The sequence below is a fragment of the Salvelinus fontinalis genome, unplaced genomic scaffold, assembly GCF_029448725.1.
Source record: "Salvelinus fontinalis isolate EN_2023a unplaced genomic scaffold, ASM2944872v1 scaffold_0056, whole genome shotgun sequence".
Taxonomy (NCBI): Eukaryota; Metazoa; Chordata; class Actinopteri; order Salmoniformes; family Salmonidae; genus Salvelinus; species Salvelinus fontinalis.
The window spans coordinates 588,737-610,160 of record NW_026600265.1 but is presented as its reverse complement, the minus strand read 5'-3'; the positions used below and the strand labels follow the sequence as shown (position 1 = coordinate 610,160).

The 21,424-nt window shown below is 43.1% G+C and overlaps 1 protein-coding gene across 2 annotated transcripts; it reads right to left on the bottom strand.

The window, feature by feature from the left end:
- Window positions 1-1,564: 1,564 nt before the first annotated feature.
- On the bottom strand, window positions 1,565-19,870 carry LOC129842606 (protein NLRC3-like). Of its 2 annotated transcripts, XM_055911236.1 has the most exons (17): window positions 19,717-19,870; window positions 18,288-19,588; window positions 17,614-18,167; window positions 17,357-17,530; window positions 17,104-17,277; window positions 16,761-16,934; window positions 15,715-15,761; window positions 15,023-15,578; window positions 13,526-13,857; window positions 11,303-11,340; window positions 10,408-10,472; window positions 10,061-10,275; window positions 9,613-9,872; window positions 9,332-9,457; window positions 8,972-9,104; window positions 8,493-8,522; window positions 1,565-6,303 (listed from the first exon to the last, which is right to left on the bottom strand). In XM_055911236.1, the coding sequence occupies exons 1-17, from the start codon at window positions 19,835-19,837 to the stop codon at window positions 5,969-5,971; spliced, it is 4,635 nt and encodes a 1,544-aa protein (XP_055767211.1). In that variant the 5' UTR covers window positions 19,838-19,870; the 3' UTR covers window positions 1,565-5,968. The 2 variants fall into 2 exon arrangements, with proteins under 2 accessions (XP_055767211.1, XP_055767210.1); XM_055911235.1 differs by lacking the exons at window positions 1,565-6,303; window positions 8,493-8,522; window positions 8,972-9,104; ... (4 more) ...; window positions 11,303-11,340; window positions 13,526-13,857 and having other exon boundaries at window positions 15,019-15,578; window positions 17,614-18,121; window positions 18,281-19,588.
- Window positions 19,871-21,424: the final 1,554 nt, after the last annotated feature.

Sequence of the window (21,424 nt, the reverse complement as noted above, 5' to 3'; positions counted from 1 at the left end):
AAAATCTAAAACATATTTTGATTTGTTTAACACTTTTTCGGTTACTACATGATTCCATATGTGTTATTTCATAGTTTTGTCTTCACTACTATTCTACAATGTAGAAAATAGCAAAAAATAAAGAAAAACTGACTAACTAAATGACTAACGTTTGACTGGGACTGTATATAATTAATATTTACAAGACATACAGTACCAATCAAAGTACTCTCTCTCTCCATCAGTGCTCTCCCTACTTTTAACCTACTTCTGTCATTTCTCAATCTCTTTTTACTGTTAAACACTCAGCCTTGAGTCTCTGTCTGTCCCAAATGGTACTCTCTTCCCTGTGTAGTGCACTACTTTAGACCAGGGCCCTATTCCCTATGCAGTGCACTACTTTTGACCAGGGCCCTATTCCCTATGTAGGGCACTACTTTTGACCAGGGCCCTATTCCCTATGTAGTGCACTACTTTAGACCAGTGCCCTATTCCCTATGTAGTGCACTACTTTTGACCAGGGCCCTATTCCCTATGTAGTGCACTACTTTAGACCAGGGCCCTATTCCCTATGTAGTGCACTACTTTTGACCAGGGCCCTATTCCCTATGTAGTGCACTACTTTAGACCAGGGCCCTATTCCCTGTGTAGTGCACTACTTTAGACCAGGGCCCTATTCCCTATGTAGTGCACTACTTTAGACCAGGGCCCTATTCCCTATGTAGGGCACTACTTTTGACCAGGGCCCTATTCCCTGTGTAGTGCACTACTTTTGATTAGGGCCCTATTCCCTATGTAGTGCACTACTTTTGACCAGGGCCCTATTCCCTATGTAGTGCACTACTTTAGACCAGGGCCCTATTCCCTGTGTAGTGCACTACTTTAGACCAGGGCCCTATTCCCTATGTAGTGCACTACTTTAGACCAGGGCCCTATTCCCTATGTAGGGCACTACTTTTGACCAGGGCCCTATTCCCTGTGTAGTGCACTACTTTTGATTAGGGCCCTATTCCCTATGTAGTGCACTACTTTAGACCAGGACCCATAGGGCTCTGTATAGGGAATAGGATGCCATTTGGTACAGCTTTGGCTGATCAGTAAAGGTCAAGGGTCATGATCAGGGGGTTACCATGGAGATAGAGGAATATGTTGAATTAAAACGGGACGGCCAAACCTACTCCTGGAGAGATACTACTGGCCGTGCAGGCTTTTGCTCCGACCCTGCTCTAACACCTGATTCTACTAATCAGTCTAATCAGAACCTTGACTGGCAGAATGAGGTGTGTTAGAGCAGGGCTGAAGCAAAAGCCTGCAGACCCAGTAGCTGTCTGGGAGGAGGGTTGGTATCACCAAGACCACTTAGGTTCATACGGCATAAACTAGCTTTCTGATTGGTTTACCGGCCATCAATTAGCTTTCTGATTGGTTACTTCACATACAGTTGAAGTCGGAAGTTTACATACACCTTGGCCAAATACATTTAAACTCAGTTTTTCACAATTCCTGACATTTAATCCTAGTAAAAATTCCCTGTCTTAGGTAATTTAGGATCACCACTTTATTTTAAGAATGTGAAATGTCAGAATAATAGTAGAGAATTATTTATTTCAGCTTTTATTTCTTTCATCACATTCCCATTGGGTCAGAAGTTTACATACACTCAATTAGTATTTGGTAGCATTAAATTATGTTTAACTTGGGTCAAACGTTGCGGGGAGCCTTCCATAAGCTTCCCACAATAAGTTGGGTGAATTTTGGCCAATTCCTTCTGACAGAGCTGGTGTAACTGAGTCAGGTTTTTAGGCCTCCTTGCTCACACACGCGAGTTCTGCCCACAAATTTTCTAGGTCAGGGCTTTGTGATGGTCACTCCAATACCTTGACTTTGTTGTCCTTAAGCCATTTTGCCACAACTTTGGAAGTATGCTTGGGGTCATTGTCCATCTGGAAGACCCATTTGTGACCAAGCTTTAACTTCCCGACTGGTGTCTTGAGAGAGAGCATTCAGTGTAAACCTAAACGTTGAGTAGGAGTGTCGATCTAGGATCAGGTATGTTTGAATAGGAGTATTACTATCCATTCTACCATTAGGTTGGTACCCCAACACTGTTACTATCCATTCTACCATTAGATTGGTACCCCAACACTGTTACTATCCATTCTACCATTAGGTTGGTACCCCAACACTGTTACTATCCATTCTACCATTAGGTTGGTACCCCAACACTGTTACTATCGATTCTACCATTAGGTTGGTACCCCAACACTGTTACTATCCATTCTACCATTAGGTTGGTACCCCAACACTGTTACTATCCATTAGGTTGGTACCCCAACACTGTTACTATCCATTCTACCATTAGGTTGGTACCCCAACACTGTTACTATCCATTCTACCATTAGGTTGGTACCCCAACACTGTTACTATCCATTCTACCATTAGGTTGGTACCCCAACACTGTTACTATCCATTCTACCATTAGGTTGGTACCCCAACACTGTTACTATCCATTCTACCATTAGGTTGGTACCCCAACACTGTTACTATCCATTCTACCATTAGGTTGGTACCCCAACACTGTTACTATCCATTCTACCATTAGGTTGGTACCCCAACACTGTTACTATCCATTCTACCATTAGGTTGGTACCCCAACACTGTTACTATCCATTAGGTTGGTACCCCAACACTGTTACTATCCATTCTACCATTAGGTTGGTACCCCAACACTGTTACTATCCATTAGGTTGGTACCCCAACACTGTTACTATCCATTCTACCATTAGGTTGGTACCCCAACACTGTTACTATCCATTCTACCATTAGGTTGGTACCCCAACACTGTTACTATCCATTAGGTTGGTACCCCAACACTGTTACTATCCATTCTACCATTAGGTTGGTACCCCAACACTGTTACTATCCATTCTACCATTAGGTTGGTACCCCAACACTGTTACTATCCATTCTACCATTAGGTTGGTACCCCAACACTGTTACTATCCATTAGGTTGGTACCCCAACACTGTTACTATCCATTCTACCATTAGGTTGGTACCCCAACACTGTTACTATCCATTAGGATGGTACCCCAACACTGTTACTATCCATTCTACCATTAGGTTGGTACCCCAACACTGTTACTATCCATTCTACCATTAGGTTGGTACCCCAACACTGTTACTATCCATTCTACCATTAGGTTGGTACCCCAACACTGTTACTATCCATTCTACCATTAGGTTGGTACCCCAACACTGTTACTATCCATTCTACCATTAGGTTGGTACCCCAACACTGTTACTATCCATTCTACCATTAGGTTGGTACCCCAACACTGTTACTATCCATTCTACCATTAGGTTGGTACCCCAACACTGTTACTATCCATTCTACCATTAGGTTGGTACCCCAACACTGTTACTATCCATTCTACCATTAGCTTGGTACCCCAACACTGTTACTATCCATTCTACCATTAGGTTGGTACCCCAACACTGTTACTATCCATTCTACCATTAGGTTGGTACCCCAACACTGTTACTATCCATTCTACCATTCGGTTGGTACCCCAACACTGTTACTATCCATTCTACCATTAGGTTGGTACCCCAACACTGTTACTATCCATTCTACCATTAGGTTGGTACCCCAACACTGTTACTATCCATTCTACCATTAGGTTGGTACCCCAACACTGTTACTATCCATTCTACCATTAGGATGGTACCCCAACACTGTTACTATCCATTCTACCATTAGGTTGGTACCCCAACACTGTTACTATCCGTTCTACCATTAGGTTGGTACCCCAACACTGTTACTATCCATTCTACCATTAGGTTGGTACCCCAACACTGTTACTATCCATTAGGTTGGTACCCCAACACTGTTACTATCCATTCTACCATTAGGTTGGTACCCCAACACTGTTACTATCCATTAGGTTGGTACCCCAACACTGTTACTATCCATTAGGTTGGTACCCCAACACTGTTACTATCCATTCTACCATTAGGTTGGTACCCCAACACTGTTACTATCCATTAGGTTGGTACCCCAACACTGTTACTATCCGTTCTACCATTAGGTTGGTACCCCAACACTGTTACTATCCATTCTACCATTAGGTTGGTACCCCAACACTGTTACTATCCATTCTACCATTAGGTTGGTACCCCAACACTGTTACTATCCATTAGGTTGGTACCCCAACACTGTTACTATCCGTTCTACCATTAGGTTGGTACCCCAACACTGTTACTATCCATTCTACCATTAGGTTGGTACCCCAACACTGTTACTATCCATTAGGTTGGTACCCCAACACTGTTACTATCCATTCTACCATTAGGTTGGTACCCCAACACTGTTACTATCCATTAGGTTGGTACCCCAACACTGTTACTATCCATTCTACCATTAGGTTGGTACCCCAACACTGTTACTATCCATTAGGTTGGTACCCCAACACTGTTACTATCCATTCTACCATTAGGTTGGTACCCCAACACTGTTACTATCCATTCTACCATTAGGTTGGTACCCCAACACTGTTACTATCCATTCTACCATTAGGTTGGTACCCCAACACTGTTACTATCCATTCTACCATTAGGTTGGTACCCCAACACTGTTACTATCCATTCTACCATTAGGATGGTACCCCAACACTGTTACTATCCATTCTACCATTAGGTTGGTACCCCAACACTGTTACTATCCATTCTACCATTAGGTTGGTACCCCAACACTGTTACTATCATTCTACCATTAGGATGGTACCCCAACACTGTTACTATCCATTCTACCATTAGGTTGGTACCCCAACACTGTTACTATCATTCTACCATTAGGATGGTACCCCAACACTGTTACTATCCATTCTACCATTAGGTTGGTACCCCAACACTGTTACTATCCATTCTACCATTAGGTTGGTACCCCAACACTGTTACTATCCATTCTACCATTAGGTTGGTACCCCAACACTGTTACTATCCATTCTACCATTAGGTTGGTACCCCAACACTGTTACTATCCATTCTACCATTAGGTTGGTACCCCAACACTGTTACTATCCATTCTACCATTAGGTTGGTACCCCAACACTGTTACTATCCATTAGGATGGTACCCCAACACTGTTACTATCCATTCTACCGTTAGGTTGGTACCCCAACACTGTTACTATCCATTCTACCATTAGGTTGGTACCCCAACACTGTTACTATCCATTAGGTTGGTACCCCAACACTGTTACTATCCATTCTACCATTAGGTTGGTACCCCAACACTGTTACTATCCATTCTACCATTAGGTTGGTACCCCAACACTGTTGCTATCCATTCTACCATTAGGTTGGTACCCCAACACTGTTACTATCCATTAGGTTGGTACCCCAACACTGTTACTATCCATTCTACCATTAGGTTGGTACCCCAACACTGTTACTATCCATTCTACCATTAGGTTGGTACCCCAACACTGTTACTATCCATTCTACCATTAGGTTGGTACCCCAACACTGTTACTATCCATTCTACCATTAGGTTGGTACCCCAACACTGTTACTATCCATTCTACCATTAGGTTGGTACCCCAACACTGTTACTATCCATTCTACCATTAGGTTGGTACCCCAACACTGTTACTATCCATTCTACCATTAGGTTGGTACCCCAACACTGTTACTATCCATTCTACCATTAGGATGGTACCCCAACACTGTTACTATCCATTCTACCATTAGGTTGGTACCCCAACACTGTTACTATCCATTCTACCATTAGGTTGGTACCCCAACACTGTTACTATCCATTCTACCATTAGGTTGGTACCCCAACACTGTTACTATCCATTCTACCATTAGGATGGTACCCCCAACACTGTTACTATCCATTCTACCATTAGGTTGGTACCCCAACACTGTTACTATCCATTCTACCATTAGGTTGGTACCCCAACACTGTTACTATCCATTCTACCATTAGGTTGGGACCCCAACACTGTTGATCTGAAGCTGTGAACAAAGACAGTGGTCCAGCTCCCCAAGAAGGTTGATCATCCTGGAACACGACTCAGTTCCTTTTCTCAACACCATGTCGATGATGTCACGTGCCTTCTCTGCCCTCTCAGCGATCACCTTCACTGACTCCATTTCCTCCTGGTTGATGACTGTGTGTTGCAGGAGTCCGTCCAGCAGTCCATTCAGGACAGCTTTTGACACTCGTTTCACAAACTTTGTCCGTACAGAACGCAGCTGCTGCTCTGCAGAACCAGTCAGACTGCTCTCAGCCGGACGCCCTGCCCCCGACACAGCACCTGAGAGAGTCAGGTTACAACATAACGACATTTGTACATTTACCATTTCAGTCATTTAGAAGCAGACTCCTAAAATAAAAGTACTGAGAAAACATTCTCTTTTACAATAATGACCTGAACATATCACATTGACATTTAGGACGGTTTCACAGACATAGAAAAACAGGCTGGGTCATTCAGAACCAGGCTAATCTACATCAAGTCCTGGAGGAGATGTCATTGGGTCATTCAGAACCAGGCTAATTTACATCACGTCCTGGAGGAGATGTCATTCAGAACCAGGCTGATCTACATCAAGTCCTGGAGGAGATGTCATTGGGTCATTCAGAAGAACCAGGCTAATCTACATCAAGTCCTGGAGGAGATGTCATTGGGTCATTCAGAACCAGGCTAATTTACATCAAGTCCTGGAGGAGATGTCATTCAGAACCAGGCTAATCTACATCAAGTCCTGGAGGAGATGTCATTGGGTCATTCAGAACCAGGCTATTCTACATCAAGTCCTGGAGGAGATGTCATTGGGTCATTCAGAACCAGGATAATTTACATCAAGTCCTGGAGGAGATGTCATTGGGTCATTCAGAACCAGGCTAATCTACATCAAGTCCTGGAGGAGATGTCATTGTTCTTGACTTCAGCCTTTTACTAATCTGCACTAGTCCAGGTCCAGACAGTAAACCATGTTGACTGGCCCTCATGCCATTGGTTTGTACAGTGCATTCAGAAAGTATTCAGACCCCTTGACTTTTTCCACATTTTCTTACGTTACAGCCTTATTCTAAAATTGATTAAATAAATGTTTTCCCTCATCAATCTACACACGACACCGCATACTGGCAAAGTGAAAACAGATTTTTGCAAATGTTTACAAATGTATTAAAAATAAACAGAACCTTATTTACATAACTATTCAGACTCTTTCCTATGAGACTCGAAATTGAGTTCAGGTGAATCCTGTTTCCATTGATCATCCTTCAGATGTTTCTACAACTTGATTGGGGTCCACCTGTGGTAAACTCAATTGATTGGACATGATTTGGAAAGGCACACACCTGTCTATATAAGGTCCCATAATTGACAGTGCATGTCAGAGCAAAAACCAAACCATGATGTTGAAGATATTGTCTGTAGAGGTCCGAGACAGGATTATGTCGAGGCCCAGATCTGGGGAAGGGTACCGAAAAATTTCTGCAGCATTGAAGGTCCCCAAGAACACAGTGGCCTCCATCATTCTTAAGTGGAAGGAGTTTGGAACCACCAAGACTCTTCCTAGAGCTGGCTGCACGGCCAAACTGAGCAATCAGAGGAGAAGGGCCTTGGTCAGGGAGGTGACCAAGTACCCAATGGTCACTCTGACAGAGCTCCAGAGTTCCTCTGTGGAGATGGGAGAACCTTCCAGAAAGACAACCATCTCTGCAGCACTCCACCAATCAGGCCTTTATGGTATTGGCCAGACTGAAGCCAATCCTCAGTAAAAGGCACATGACAGCCTGCTTCGAGTTAGCCAAAAGTTACCTAAAGGACTCTCAGACCATGTGAAACAAAATTCTCTGGTATGATGAAACCAAGATAGAACTCTTTGGCCTGAATGCCAAGCGTCACATCTGGAGGAAACCTGGCACCATCTCTACGGTGAAGCATGGTGGTGGAAGCATCATGCTGTGGGGATGTTTTTCAGCGGCAGGGAGACTAGTCAGGATCGAGGGAAAGATGAACGGAGAAAAGTACAGAAAGATCCTTGATGAAAACCTGCTCCAGAGAGCTCAGGACCTCAGACTGGGGTGAAGGTTCACCTTCCAACAGGACAACTACCCTAAGCACACAACCAAGACAATGCAGGAGTGGCTTCGGGACAAGTCTCAATGTCCTTGAGTGGCCCAGCCAGAGCCCGGACTTGAACCCGATCTAACATCTCTGGAGACCTGAAAATAGCTGTGCAGCGACGCTCCCCACCCTACCTGACAGAGCATGATAGGATCTGCAGAGAAGAATAGGAGAAACTCCCCAAATACAAGTGTGCCAAGCTTTCAGTTTTGTCTGTTTTTGCTTTGTCATTATGGGGTATTGTGTTGATGAGGTAAAAAAAACAATTGAATCAATTTTAGAATAAGGCTGTAATGTAACAAAATGTGGAAAAAGTCAAGGGGTCTGAATACTTTCCGAATGCCCTGTAACTCATGTTTACTTACTTGTTGAACGGGTGTCAGTGATGTACTCATCTGAAAGATAAACAACATGAGGTTATATCACTCTAAATAGCATCTGGTACTAAAGTACAAAGTGATGATTTACATAGCCCATCCAACTACCTCATCCCCATACTGTATTTATTTATTTATTTTGCTCCTTTGCACCCCAGTATCTCTACTACTTGCACATTCATCTTCTGCACATCTACCATTCCAGTGTTTAATTGCTATATTGTAATTATTTCGCCACTATGGCCTATTTATTTCCTTACCTCCCTTATCTTACCTCATTTGCACACACTGTATACAGACTTTTTCTATTGTATTATTGACTGTATGTTTGTTAATTCCATGTATAACTCTGTGTTGTTTGTGTCGCACTGCTTTGCTTTATCTTGGCCAGGTCGCAGTTGTAAATGAGAACTTGTTCTCAACTAGCTTACCTGGTTAAATAAATAAATAAATAAATATTCTCCTACCTCGTGATACATTTTCTTTCCATACTGTCCTCTCATCATCACTGAATAACTCCATCTCAATGTCAATCCCTGTCATTTTCACAACCGCCCTGAAAAAGCTTGGTGTGGTGTCTCTTTGTATGAGATGAATCCTCTGGAGAGAGAGATTATTTTGGCAATGTAATGTTTCCCATGCCAATATAGCCATTTGAATTTAATTGAAGGCGACAGCGAGAGACAGAGAGAGAGAGACAGCGAGAAGGCGACAGCGAGAGAGAGAGACAGAGAGAGAGAGACAGAGAGGAAAAGAGACAGAGAGATCAATGGATAGAACTGTGACTTAAATGTCAGATTCATGTTCTTAGTCTACTGAAACTGTACCTGTGGATTGATGGAGGTAGAACAGGGAATGTTCAGTCTGATGGAACTATTCAGTTTGAAGGACTGCTCTGGTCTTGAGATGAGAATCCTTGAAGACCCTTGAGACTTTTCCTGTTGTTCCACAGCCTGCGAAACGAGGCATGGAATACCCAGCCAGTCAATGTATAGTCTTATTCAAATATTATTCAGAAAACTAGCAACACACTTATCTTCATTTAATGAGTGTCAACAAACTGCACCACTGGTTAGCTAAGGTCATCTCTATAATAATGGTCCCTCACCTGTATCTGGCCGGGGTTCCAGGGGAACAGGTATAGGCGAGAAATTAATGTTTCCCTTTTCACTGTCAGATAGAGCATCAGCTCACAGTGGACATCTACGTTCCATGAAAAGATATAGCTCAGTATAACAGAGATAAGTGAGAACTTGGGATGGAGAATCTTAGCATGGAATCTGGTGACCTCATGCACTTCCTCTAAAGACACTCCATGTTCCTCTACATGAAGAATCTTCATCTCATTCCTCAGGGAAGGGTTGGTCCCTGAACAACACAATAAAAAGGAGACAGAAAGACAAATATTGTATTATTCATCCAACTAAAACACAAAGAATATGCAGTACCAGATCACAGTAAACTCAAACTCCCAGAATAGTTCATTCATTAATTCAGGAAGTGAAACTCAGTTACATGGAAATGTCTTTCTGAATACTATTTCTATATGGTTTTACCTAAACAGACAAAGTGTGGCAGATGAACTTCCTCCAGTTCACCTAACTCCATAGTGATGTCCAGCAATGGACCACCTTGTGTGTACTGCATGTCTTTCAGAAGTTGACTGTAGGGATCCCAGTTCCTGAAGTGATACTTCAGAATGACATCTCTCTCACACAGCCAGCGGAGCCCAGACACTGTGCACTCATAACTCCCTTTGGGTGTCCTGTGTCTGAGGGCAACAACAAGATATGGTAGAGAGGGTCAATGGTCAAATGGAGAGGTTGGATTAGAAGACTATTCCCAAAGGTAATGGGGAAATACACTAGCAGGTGGAAGGAAATGTTAAAAGTAGTTATTTTACCTGAACATTGTCACTCCCTGGACAGTGGAAGTCAAGGGTTCAATCTGAAGCCAGTGTGTGGAGTCCTGAACAAGGACAAGCATGTCAGTAATACATATGGGGCCTGTTTCCTGGACACAGGTCTAGTGCTGGACTAAAAAGCATGCTCAATGGAAGTTTCAATAGAAAGTTCTTTAAGGTCCAGGACTAGGCTTAATCTGTGTCCGGGAAACTGGCCCATTAAATAAACATTCATTTATCTAATGTATTTATTCAATATTACATGGAATGCTGGTGATTTATCAATTAAACTGTCTAATGACAAAATATGACAACAGCTAAAATCCTGCATGCCTACAAGCAGAACACAGGACTGTCTATATCCCAGTATGAATGGTTGGTCACTACACACCTGGCTTTGAGACTCGTGCTGTTTTCAACTCTCTAGAGACAGCAGGAGCGGTAGAGATACTCTGAATGATCGGTTATGAAAAGCCAACTGACATTTACTCCTGAGGTGCTGACCTGTTGCACCCTCGACAACCACTGTGATTATTATTATTTGACCCTGCTGGTCATCTATGAACACTTGAACATCTTGGCCATATTCTGTTATAATCTCCACCCGGCACAGCCAGAAAAGGACTGGCCACCCCTCATAGCCTGGTTCCTCTCCACCCAGTACAGCCAGGAGAGGACTGGCCACCCCTCATAGCCTGGTTCCTCTCTAGGTTTCTTCCTAGGTTCTGGCCTTTCTAGGGAGTTGTTCATAGCCACTGTGCTTCTACATCTGCATTGCTTGTTGTTTTGGGTTTTAGGCTGGGTTTCTGTACAGCACTTTGAGATATCAGCTGATGTAAGAAGGGCTTTATAAATACATTTGATTTGATGTAAAATAATTGACATTATGACTTACCTCAACATGGTCACAAGTCTTACAGCTCTGAGGAATCACTGAAGTCAAAAGTAGTTGTTATTTAAAACGGAAAATCTTATTGTAATACAAATTATTGTAAGTGAGCAACAGTCTCAATGGCCACGCATTAACATACCCTAATCTGACATTAGTGTTATATTAATGAATGTTTGTGGAAGCAGAAAACAACATCGTTCTGGTCCATGTTTTGTTAATGTTGAGGGTCTGATTTCTGCTAGATCCTAGGATGAGAGCTTAAAGGTAGAGTCAGCTAAATGATGATGTAGGAGCAGCACCACAGATATTGTGATGAGCAAGATGCCTGACTTCTCTCTCACACAGTATCTGTCCATGTGCAACGGTTCTCTTCACTCTCTTACAACGTGGTAACCACGGAAACAAAACAGTGGTCTAGCCTTGCGCTCCAACGCTCTTAGTTGTTGCAGAAATTGACCCACTATACGGACTTGTTCATGGTGGGTCACGACGTGTCAGAGTAAATGTATAATTATTTCATTAATTACTGGAATTGATTCGGCCAAGTGCATCTGCGCTCTCTGTTCAGTTTGGCAGCTGCGTGAGTAGGAGAGGGAGATGCCCGTGTGCTTCGCGGTTCACCGGATATTTTTCCTGCGGTTTTCTTGAAGATAACTCCGCGACACATCTGTCGTTCAGCAGCAGATGATGCCCTGTCAGCCACTGACTTGTCATTCCCACTCAACATCACTCACCAATGTCATCAAATGGACTCATGCTAGCCACAAGTTCTGACTGAGCTCAATTGTCATAAAACGGAAATACAGGGATGAGTTTCTCTCTCTTTAATACAAGCGTTGAGAAATAACGAGGAGCGCCCTCGGTGTGTTTTGTGCGGGGAAGTGCTTAACGTTAGTAATGAGTCTCTCTAAACGAACTAATTAATTAAACGACACGTCCTGACCAAACATCCACAGCATGATGGTAAACCCAGTGACTTCTTTCAGAACAAGGCAGAATGCTTCGACGGTGGAAAACTAAGTCAGCTAGCAAGACATTGTTGTCATTTTATAATAAGCAGAAATAAGGGAGTACTAACTCTCATAGTAGTAGATGTGAGTTTCTCTTTCAAACAATCCCCTGGCCTTGTACACAGCTAATAGCTACAATTAGCGAAAACAAGCTAGCTAGTTACTGATGGTGCAACCCTTAGTAACAGTACAGATGAATATTTAAACAAATATTATCAGGCCTACTGTACATATATCTTACTGTAGAAATGATTGTTGAAAACTAGTCTTGGTTGGAACTGCTGCTGTTTAAATACAAGTAATAATTAGTATTCTGAACTGGAATAAACTGAAGCAAGATGATTTTTGAGGCAAACACTCACCTACAGCAGGAAGCGGTCTCCTGCCTGACTGAGAAAGCAGTAGATGCTCTGACCCAGTTTGGCTCCACATACATACGTGAGTCTGGGTTCTCAACTCTGACATACTTCAAAAACAAGTGCAGAAACAGTCTCAAGGCTGAGTATGACCTCAGGGTTGCACTGTTAAACACGGAGCCCAGAACAGACCTGCTTGTTGAAAACTTCAACCAGACACACACCTCTCATTAGGACTGTGTGTGTTTTCTAGTCTACATCTGTGTGATGTGATCAATCAGTTTATTCCAATTAAGAATGAAAATTATTTATTGTATTTTAGCAGCAACAGTTCCAACCTAGACAGATGTGTAAGAATGTTTTTAATGGGGGAAAATTAACATGAATACATATTTATATGGGTATTTCATTTCATTGTTATTTGTTTTTGTCTATATTGCATTTGTTTTAGGCATAAGGGCAATGAAATGTTCCGATATTTACATATAGTTGCATATTTTCCTGAGCTTGGGTCCCAGAAAAACACAACATCTGTAATTTGTGTCCCAGGCTGAAAAAGTTTAAGAACCCCTGCACTATGTTGTTTACGTTGTGCATCTACGTCATAATCGCTGACTCTACCTTTAAGTCCTAGCCACCGTGCTTCTACACCTGCATTGCTTGCTGTTTGGGGTTTTAGGCTGGGTTTCTGTACAGCACTTTGAGATATTAGCTGATGTACGAAGGGCTATATAAAATAAACTTGATTTGAAGTTTGTTTTGACCAAATAGATCATGATTGTGTTCCTTGTCTGGGACTCAAGTATAATGAACGCTTTAATCATAGTTTGATTTAAAAACAATTATCAGTTAACACTCACATTTCTCAGGTCCAGGCTTGATCCAACTCTCTCCACCATGGTCTCTGGTGTCCCCAGGTCCAGGCTTGATCCAACACTCTCCACCATGGTCTCTGGTGTCCTCAGGTCTAGGCTTGATCCAACACTCTCCACCATGGTCTCTGGTGTCCTCAGGTCCAGGCTTGATCCAACACTCTCCACCATGGTCTCTGGTGTTCTCAGGTCCAGGCTTGATCCAACTCTCTCCACCATGGTCTCTGGTGTCCTCAGGTCCAGGCTTGATCCAACTCTCTCCACCATGGTCTCTGGTGTCCTCAGGTCCAGGCTTGATCCAACTCTCTCCATCATGGTCTCTGGTGTTGGTAAAGCAGAAGGCTAGACTGAGATTAAACTAAATACAACTTATAAAGGCTTGATATAGCATACATACAGTCTTCATAAGCAGTGCAAAGGGTGCATAAAGGGTGATAGAACAGCTCCCTGTGTACGGTGCATTGCCTAAATGTGACATAACCCACTATGTCACCTTCCATAAAGCCAATACTGATGGTGACATTACAGGTGACATTGTTTATCTTGATGAAAGCCCCTAGAGATGTGAAGTCACCAGGTATCATGAGTTACATTCCCCCCTAGAGATGTGAAGTTACCAGGTATCATGAGTTACATTCCCCCCTAGAGATGTGAAGTTACCAGGTATCATGAGTTACATTCCCCCCTAGAGATGTGAAGTTACCAGGTATCATGAGTTACATTCCCCACCTAGAGATGTGAAGTTACCAGGTATCATGAGTTACATTCCCCCCTAGAGATGTGATGTCACTAGGTATCATGAGTTACATTCCCCCCTAGAGATGTGAAGTCACCAGGTATCATGAGTTACATTCCCCCCCTAGAGATGTGAAGTCACCAGGTATCATGAGTTACATTCCCCCCCTAGAGATGTGAAGTCACCAGGTATCATGAGTTACATCCCCCCCTAGAGATGTGAAGTCACCAGGTATCATGAGTTACATTCCCCCCTAGAGATGTGATGTCACTAGGTATCATGAGTTACACACCCCCTAGAGATGTGAAGTCACCAGGTATCATGAGTTACATTCACCCCCTAGAGATGTGAAGTCACCAGGTATCATGAGTTACATTCCCCCCTAGAAATGTGAAGTCACCAGGTACTTGTCCTCCAGTGACAAACATTAATGAAATAAATGCTTTAAAATCATCATGTTACTCATCAGTCCTCACCTGTAAACACACCACTACTACTAATCTAACTGTCTGTAGGTCCAACAGAACACATTAAAACACACCACTACTACTAATCTAACTGTCTGTAGGTCCAACAGAACACATTAAAACACACTACTAATCTAACTGTCTGTAGGTCCAACAGAACACATTAAAACACACCACTACTACTAATCTAACTGTCTGTAGGTCCAACAGAACACATTAAAACACACCACTACTACTAATCTAACTGTCTGTAGGTCCAACAGAACACATTAAAACACTCACCTCTGAATGTGTTGGTCATCTATCTGACACAGGGTCACTGAGGTCACCGAGGACGACGCAACTCCAAACCCAGGATAGAGGGGTTCGGGGAATGTGGTGTGTTCTGTGTAAAGGTGTGTCAGTGTACCAGAGGAGGACACACTATAGAAGGACAAAGTACCAGCTGGCCAGTCCAGATACACTCCAACTCTGTTAGAAACAGGACCAGGGATGATTCTGTTGACTCCAGCATGGTAAAATTGATAACCTCTATGAGAACAGACTAAACTCCAGGACTCCCTATTGTGTCCAATCCTACTGTCCCCCTCATCTCTCTTCCTCTTCATTCCTTTGTACACCACACCAATGACAGCCATGCTACCATCCCTCTCCACCTCCCAGTAATAACGACACCCAGATAAGCCTTCTCTGCAGAGAACTTGGGGATGATAGTCAAATCTGTCTGGATGGTCTTCATAATGCTGCTCCTCTTTCACCCGTTTCACCTTCCTGTTCCCCTCAGACAGTACCAGGTGTGGGTTTGCTGTATCTGGGTCCAGGGTGAGATGACAGGCATCTGTAGACAAAAGGAGAGTTTAATCAAACCACATCTTCATATAAAATGTTGTTTTGTAGGTACAGAACAAGTATTGATTAGTTACTATGTTACTATAGTTCTGAATATACAGTTAATTAGGATTAAAGAGACTTACATTTCCTCAGCCCTGATTTCAGCCTGCACTCTCCACCATGATCCACACTGTAGGAGAAACAGGTTATTGACTGACAAAGACCTAATAAAGCAGTCAACATTTAAACCATATTGTTGTGTTCTGGTGCACTATCCAAGTTCATTACTAGAGACATACAGGTATTCTATCCTACCTACTGCATACAGAACGGAGTACAATTCATTACTAGAGACATACAGGTATTCTATCCTACCTACTGCATACAGAACGGAGTACAATTCATTACTAGAGACATACAGGTATTCTATCCTACCTACTGCATACAGAACGGAGTACAATTCATTACTAGAGACATACAGGTATTCTATCCTACCTACTGCATACAGAACAGAGTACAATTCATTACTAGAGACATACAGGTATTCTATCCTACCTACTGCATACAGAACAGAGTACAATTCATTACTAGAGACATACAGGTATTCTATCCTACCTACTGCATACAGAACGGAGTACAATTCATTACTAGAGACATACAGGTATTCTATCCTACCTACTGCATACAGAACGGAGTACAATTCATTACTAGAGACATACAGGTATTCTATCCTACCTACTGCATACAGAACGGAGTACAATTCATTACTAGAGACATACAGGTATTCTATCCTACCTACTGCATACAGAACGGAGTACAATTCATTACTAGAGACATACAGGTATTCTATCCTACCTACTGCATACAGAACGGAGTACAATTCATTACTAGAGACATACAGGTATTCTATCCTACCTACTGCATACAGAACAGAGTACAATTCATTACTAGAGACATACAGGTATTCTATCCTACCTACTGCATACAGAACGGAGTACAATTCCAACAGGATATCAGAGATGCAGAAGAAGAGTATTCATGTGGTGATGATGTATGCTGTGTTGGAGTGCTCAGCCTGCTGAGTAAACTTCCCCTTAATTCTACCATCATGTCCTCATGTTACTGACCCTACTACACGACATATGACACAACCGCTGCTCACACTATTAGGACATCTTTTCTGACTTACTTCAGCTTCATCAGTTTATATGTGGGATCCGGCAGAGCAGCTGAAAGCAGTCCCCCTGCAGAGTCTCCTGGGTGATTGTAGCTCAGGTCCAGCTCTTTCAGGTGGGAGGGGTTTGACCTCAGAGCTGAAGACAGAGCAGCACAGCCCTCCTCTGTGACCAGACAGCCAGACAGCCTACAGAGAGACACACAACAGCTGTCTAGGTTGGTGTACTGGTGTCAATCATCTTGTAGGACACCAATACATTTTGTCCATGACACAAACATTGTCATGAAACATCAGATTTTCAGAGTATTTGTTTTACTAAGCTCAGTACTGACCTGACTGAAACAGCTGTACTTACCCCAGTGTGTGTAGTTTACAGTTTGGATCCTCCAGTCCAGCAGACAGCAGTGTAACTCCTGAGTCCTGCAGGTCATTGTCTCTCAGCTCCAGATGTTTCAGTTGTGAGTTGGGTGAATTCAGGACTGAGGCCAGATCTGAACAGCAACCCTCTGTCAGACCACACTGACCCAGACTAGAGGGCAGAAGAACACATGATTAACACATGTTTAAAACATCCACATAATAACTCATACTGAAGATATTTAACTCACACTAGTGTCTGTATGTTGTAGAGTGGACTGGTTAGTCCAACACAGAGCAGCTCCACTCCTCTGTCTCCCAGGTTATTGTAGCTGAGGTCCAGTTCTCTCAGGGGGGAGTTTGGTGTCTGCAGAGCTGAGGCCAGAGTCTCACAGGATTTATATGTGACTTTACAGCCATCCAGTCTGGAGAGAGGATATAATCTGTTAGATATACAAAGCCTTCAGAATAATGATACTGTAAACATCAACTCAATAACAGAACTTACAGTGCTCTCTTGCAGGTTTTCACGACCGGCAGCAACCTCTGATAACCTTCCTCTGATGTGTTGTATGTCTTCAGGTCAAACTCCTCCAGCACCTCCTCTGACATCAGTAACAGGTAGGCCAGGGCTGAACATTGGTCAGGTTTTAGTATTGTTTCTGAAAGAGTTCCTGATCGAAGCGAGGTCTGCATGTCTTCAACTAGAGAGTTGGCACCAAGTTCATTCAGACAGTGGAACAGGTTGATGATCCTTTCTGGTGAGGATTCCTCCTCGAGCTTGTCTGAAAGGTACCTGACTGTTCTCTTAACTATTTCCTCATTGGTCTGTGTTGTACTTCCTGTCTGTGTCAGAAGGCCTCGTAACAGATTCTGATTGGACTCCAGTGAGAGACCCAGAAGGAAGCGGAGGAACAGGTCCAGGTTTCCATTCTCACTCTTCAAGGCCTGGACCACTGCTGTCCTGTGTAAGTCAGACAATTTGAATGACTCCTTCTCTTCATCATTGTCATCATCTTCCTCATCCTCTTCCTCATCGTCATCATCGTCGTTGTCGTCATCCTTCTCCTCCTCATAATTCTTCTCCTCATCTTCCTCCTCCTCCTCATCTCCCTCCTTCTCCTCCTCCTCCTCATCATTCTCCTCATCTTCCTCTTCATCATCATCATCAACACCAGTGACTGCTTTGGGGGAGAAAACATTTTTCTTCTTGTCCAGACATGATTCTAAAGCATGCACTGCTGCTAGAAACTCCTGAATGCTCAGATGCACAAAGCTGTAGACCTTGTCTTGGTACAGCCCAGATTCCTCTTTAAAGATCTCTGTACACAATGCTGAGTACTCTGATGCCTCTGTGACATCAAGGCCACACTCTCTCAGGTCCTCCTCATAGAAGATCAGGTTGCCCTTCTGCAGCTGTTGGAAAGCCAGCTTTGCCAGTTTCAGGATCATCTCTTTGTCTGACTGAGACAGTTCCCTTGGGTTTGTCTCTGTGGCTTTGTTGTACTTCCTGTTCTTCACAATGATTTGGATGAGTATGAAGTGTGAGTACATCTGGGTCAGAGTTTTGGGAACTTCATCCTTCTCTGCCTCTTTCAGTATCATCTCAAGGACCGTGGCTGATATCCAACAGAAGACTGGTATGTGGCACATGATGTGGAGGCTCCTTGATTTCTTCATGTGTTTGATGATTTCATTGGCCAGATTCTGATCTGTGATTTTCTTCCTGAAGTATTCCTTCTTCTGTGGATCATTGAACCCTCGTACCTCTGTCACCCGGTTAATACACTCAGGAGGGATCTGATTGGCTGCTGCAGGCCGTGAGGTTATCCAGAGATGAGCAGAGGGAAGCAGATTCCCCTCGATGAGGTTTGTCAGCAGCACGTCCACTGAGGTTGGCTTCGTGACATCACAGCACTTCTCCTTGTTTTTGAAGTCTAGAGGAAGTCGACACTCATCCAGACCATCAAAAATGAAAACAGTTTTGGTTTCACCATCTTCAATGCTGTCAATCTCTTTCAGCTCTGAGAAGTAGTGGGAAAGAAGTTGCATCAGACTGTATTGGTCCTTTTTCAGGTTCAGATCACGGAAAGGAAGAGGAAACATGAAATGAACGTCCTGATTTGATTTTCCCTCTGCCCAGTCAAGGATGACCTTCTGCACAGAGACTGTTTTTCCAATGCCAGCGATTCCTTTTGTCAGCACAGTTCTGATAGGTTTGTCTTGTCCAGGTAAAGGCTTGAAGATGTCGTTGCATTTGATTGGTGTCTCTTGTGTGGTTTGTTTCTTGGATGCCATCTCCATCTGTCTAACCTCATGTTCATTATTGAGCCCTCCACTTCCACCCTCTGTGATGTAGAGCTCTGTGTAGATGTCCTTGAACAGACTTTGGTTTCCATGGTGTCCAATTCCTTCAGATATGTGTTGATACTTGTGTTTCAGTTTAGCCTTAATGTCTTGTTGGACTGTCAGCAGAGTTTGACCTGTAGGAAAACAATGAGAGTTGGGACTCATAAGTAAGTTTGTTTGTTTGTTTGTTTGTTTGTGTGTTTGTGTGTGTGTGTGTGTGTGTGAACCCTTCTTTGTAATATTGTATGAAATACAGTCTTACTTCTTCTGTCCAGAAGGTTGTGTGTGATATTTAATACATCCTCACTGTCCAAACTCTCCACTTCCTTATTGTCATCTGGTAATGGTTCCTGGCAGAAAGCAGGTGGCTGATCACTCTTCATTGATAGCAGGCTGGTTGTAGGTGACTCTGCTCTGAGCTTCTGGACACTGAACAAAACAGGGAGACAAATCACCTCATCATTAGCACATCAATACCTCATCCACATCCTTTAAGCAACAGTATAGCGGAATTTCTAGAAGTCCTGATGTTTCTTTATAAAGCTACAGTCTGCATTTGGTCATTAGATTTTAGGACTTAAATTAACTTGGCAACACTTCTCAAAAATAAGTTTTATACCTTTAAAAGAACTGTACATTTGACAATTCATCACTTACCTCTCAGAACTGGTGTCTTGAGTCATTTTAGAGGCAGTAGTCTCCTCCTCTCTCTCCCCAGAGCGACTCATTTTAGAAGCAGTGGTCTCCTCCTCTCTCTCCCCAGAGAGACTCATTTTAGAGGCAGTGGTCTCCTCCTCTCTCTCCCCGCAGAGACTCATTTTAGAGGCAGTGGTCTCCTCCTCTCTCTCCCCGCAGAGACTCATTTTAGAGGCAGTGGTCTCCTCCTCTCTCTCCCCAGAGAGACTCATTTTAGAGGCAGTGGTCCCCTCCTCTCTCTCCCCAGAGAGACTCATTTTAGAGGCAGTGGTCGCCTCCTCTCTCTCCCCAGAGAGACTAATTTTAGAGGCAGTGGTCCCCTCCTCTCTCTCCCCACAGAGACTAATTTTAGAGGCAGTGGTCCCCTCCTCTCTCTCCCCACAGAGACTAATTTTAGAGGCAGTGGTCCCCTCCTCTCTCTCCCCACAGAGACTAATTTTAGAGGCAGTGGTCCCCTCCCCTCTCTCCCCACAGCGACTAATTTTAGAGGCAGTGGTCTCCTCCTCTCTCTCCCCAGAGAGACCAATTGTAGATGTAAATCACAGCTCTCTCAGCTACGAAAATAAATAACAGAACAGTCAATATTCCTGAGCATTGTTAGTAAGCACCCAGCACAAGCAGAGAACATGTCTAACTGACAGGCTGGTACCTTGGGCGAGATAAGCAGAACTTTATACCCTGATAAAACAGCAATACATGTTCTGTAAACATTAACCCTAGAGGCTTGTAGGGAGATAAACCAAAGACTTTGGCCTCTACAGAGTTAGAAACATCAGCTGCTACAGAGTAAAGAACAGTAATTAAATCAAAGAATCATCAGAATATCCTCAGTCCACTTTCTATAATCTGTCATTTCTTTACCTCCATTTAGACAATTACTGACAAACTAAGACAGTCTATAATCTGTCATGTCTTTACCTCCATTCAGACAGTTACTGACAAACTAAGACAGTCTATAATCTGTCATGTCTTTACCTACTCCTCCATTCAGACAGTTACTGACAAACTAAGACAGTCTATAATCTGTCATGTCTTTACCTACTCCTCCATTTAGACAGTTTCTGACAAACTAAGACAGTCTATAACCTGTCATGTCTTTATCTACTCCTCCATTTAGACAGTTACTGACAAACTAAGACAGTCCATAACCTGTCATGTCTTTACCTACTCCTCCATTCAGACAGTTTCTGACAAACTAAGACAGTCTATAATCTGCCATGTCTTTACCTCCATTCAGACAGTTACTGACAAACTAAGACAGTCTATAATCTGTC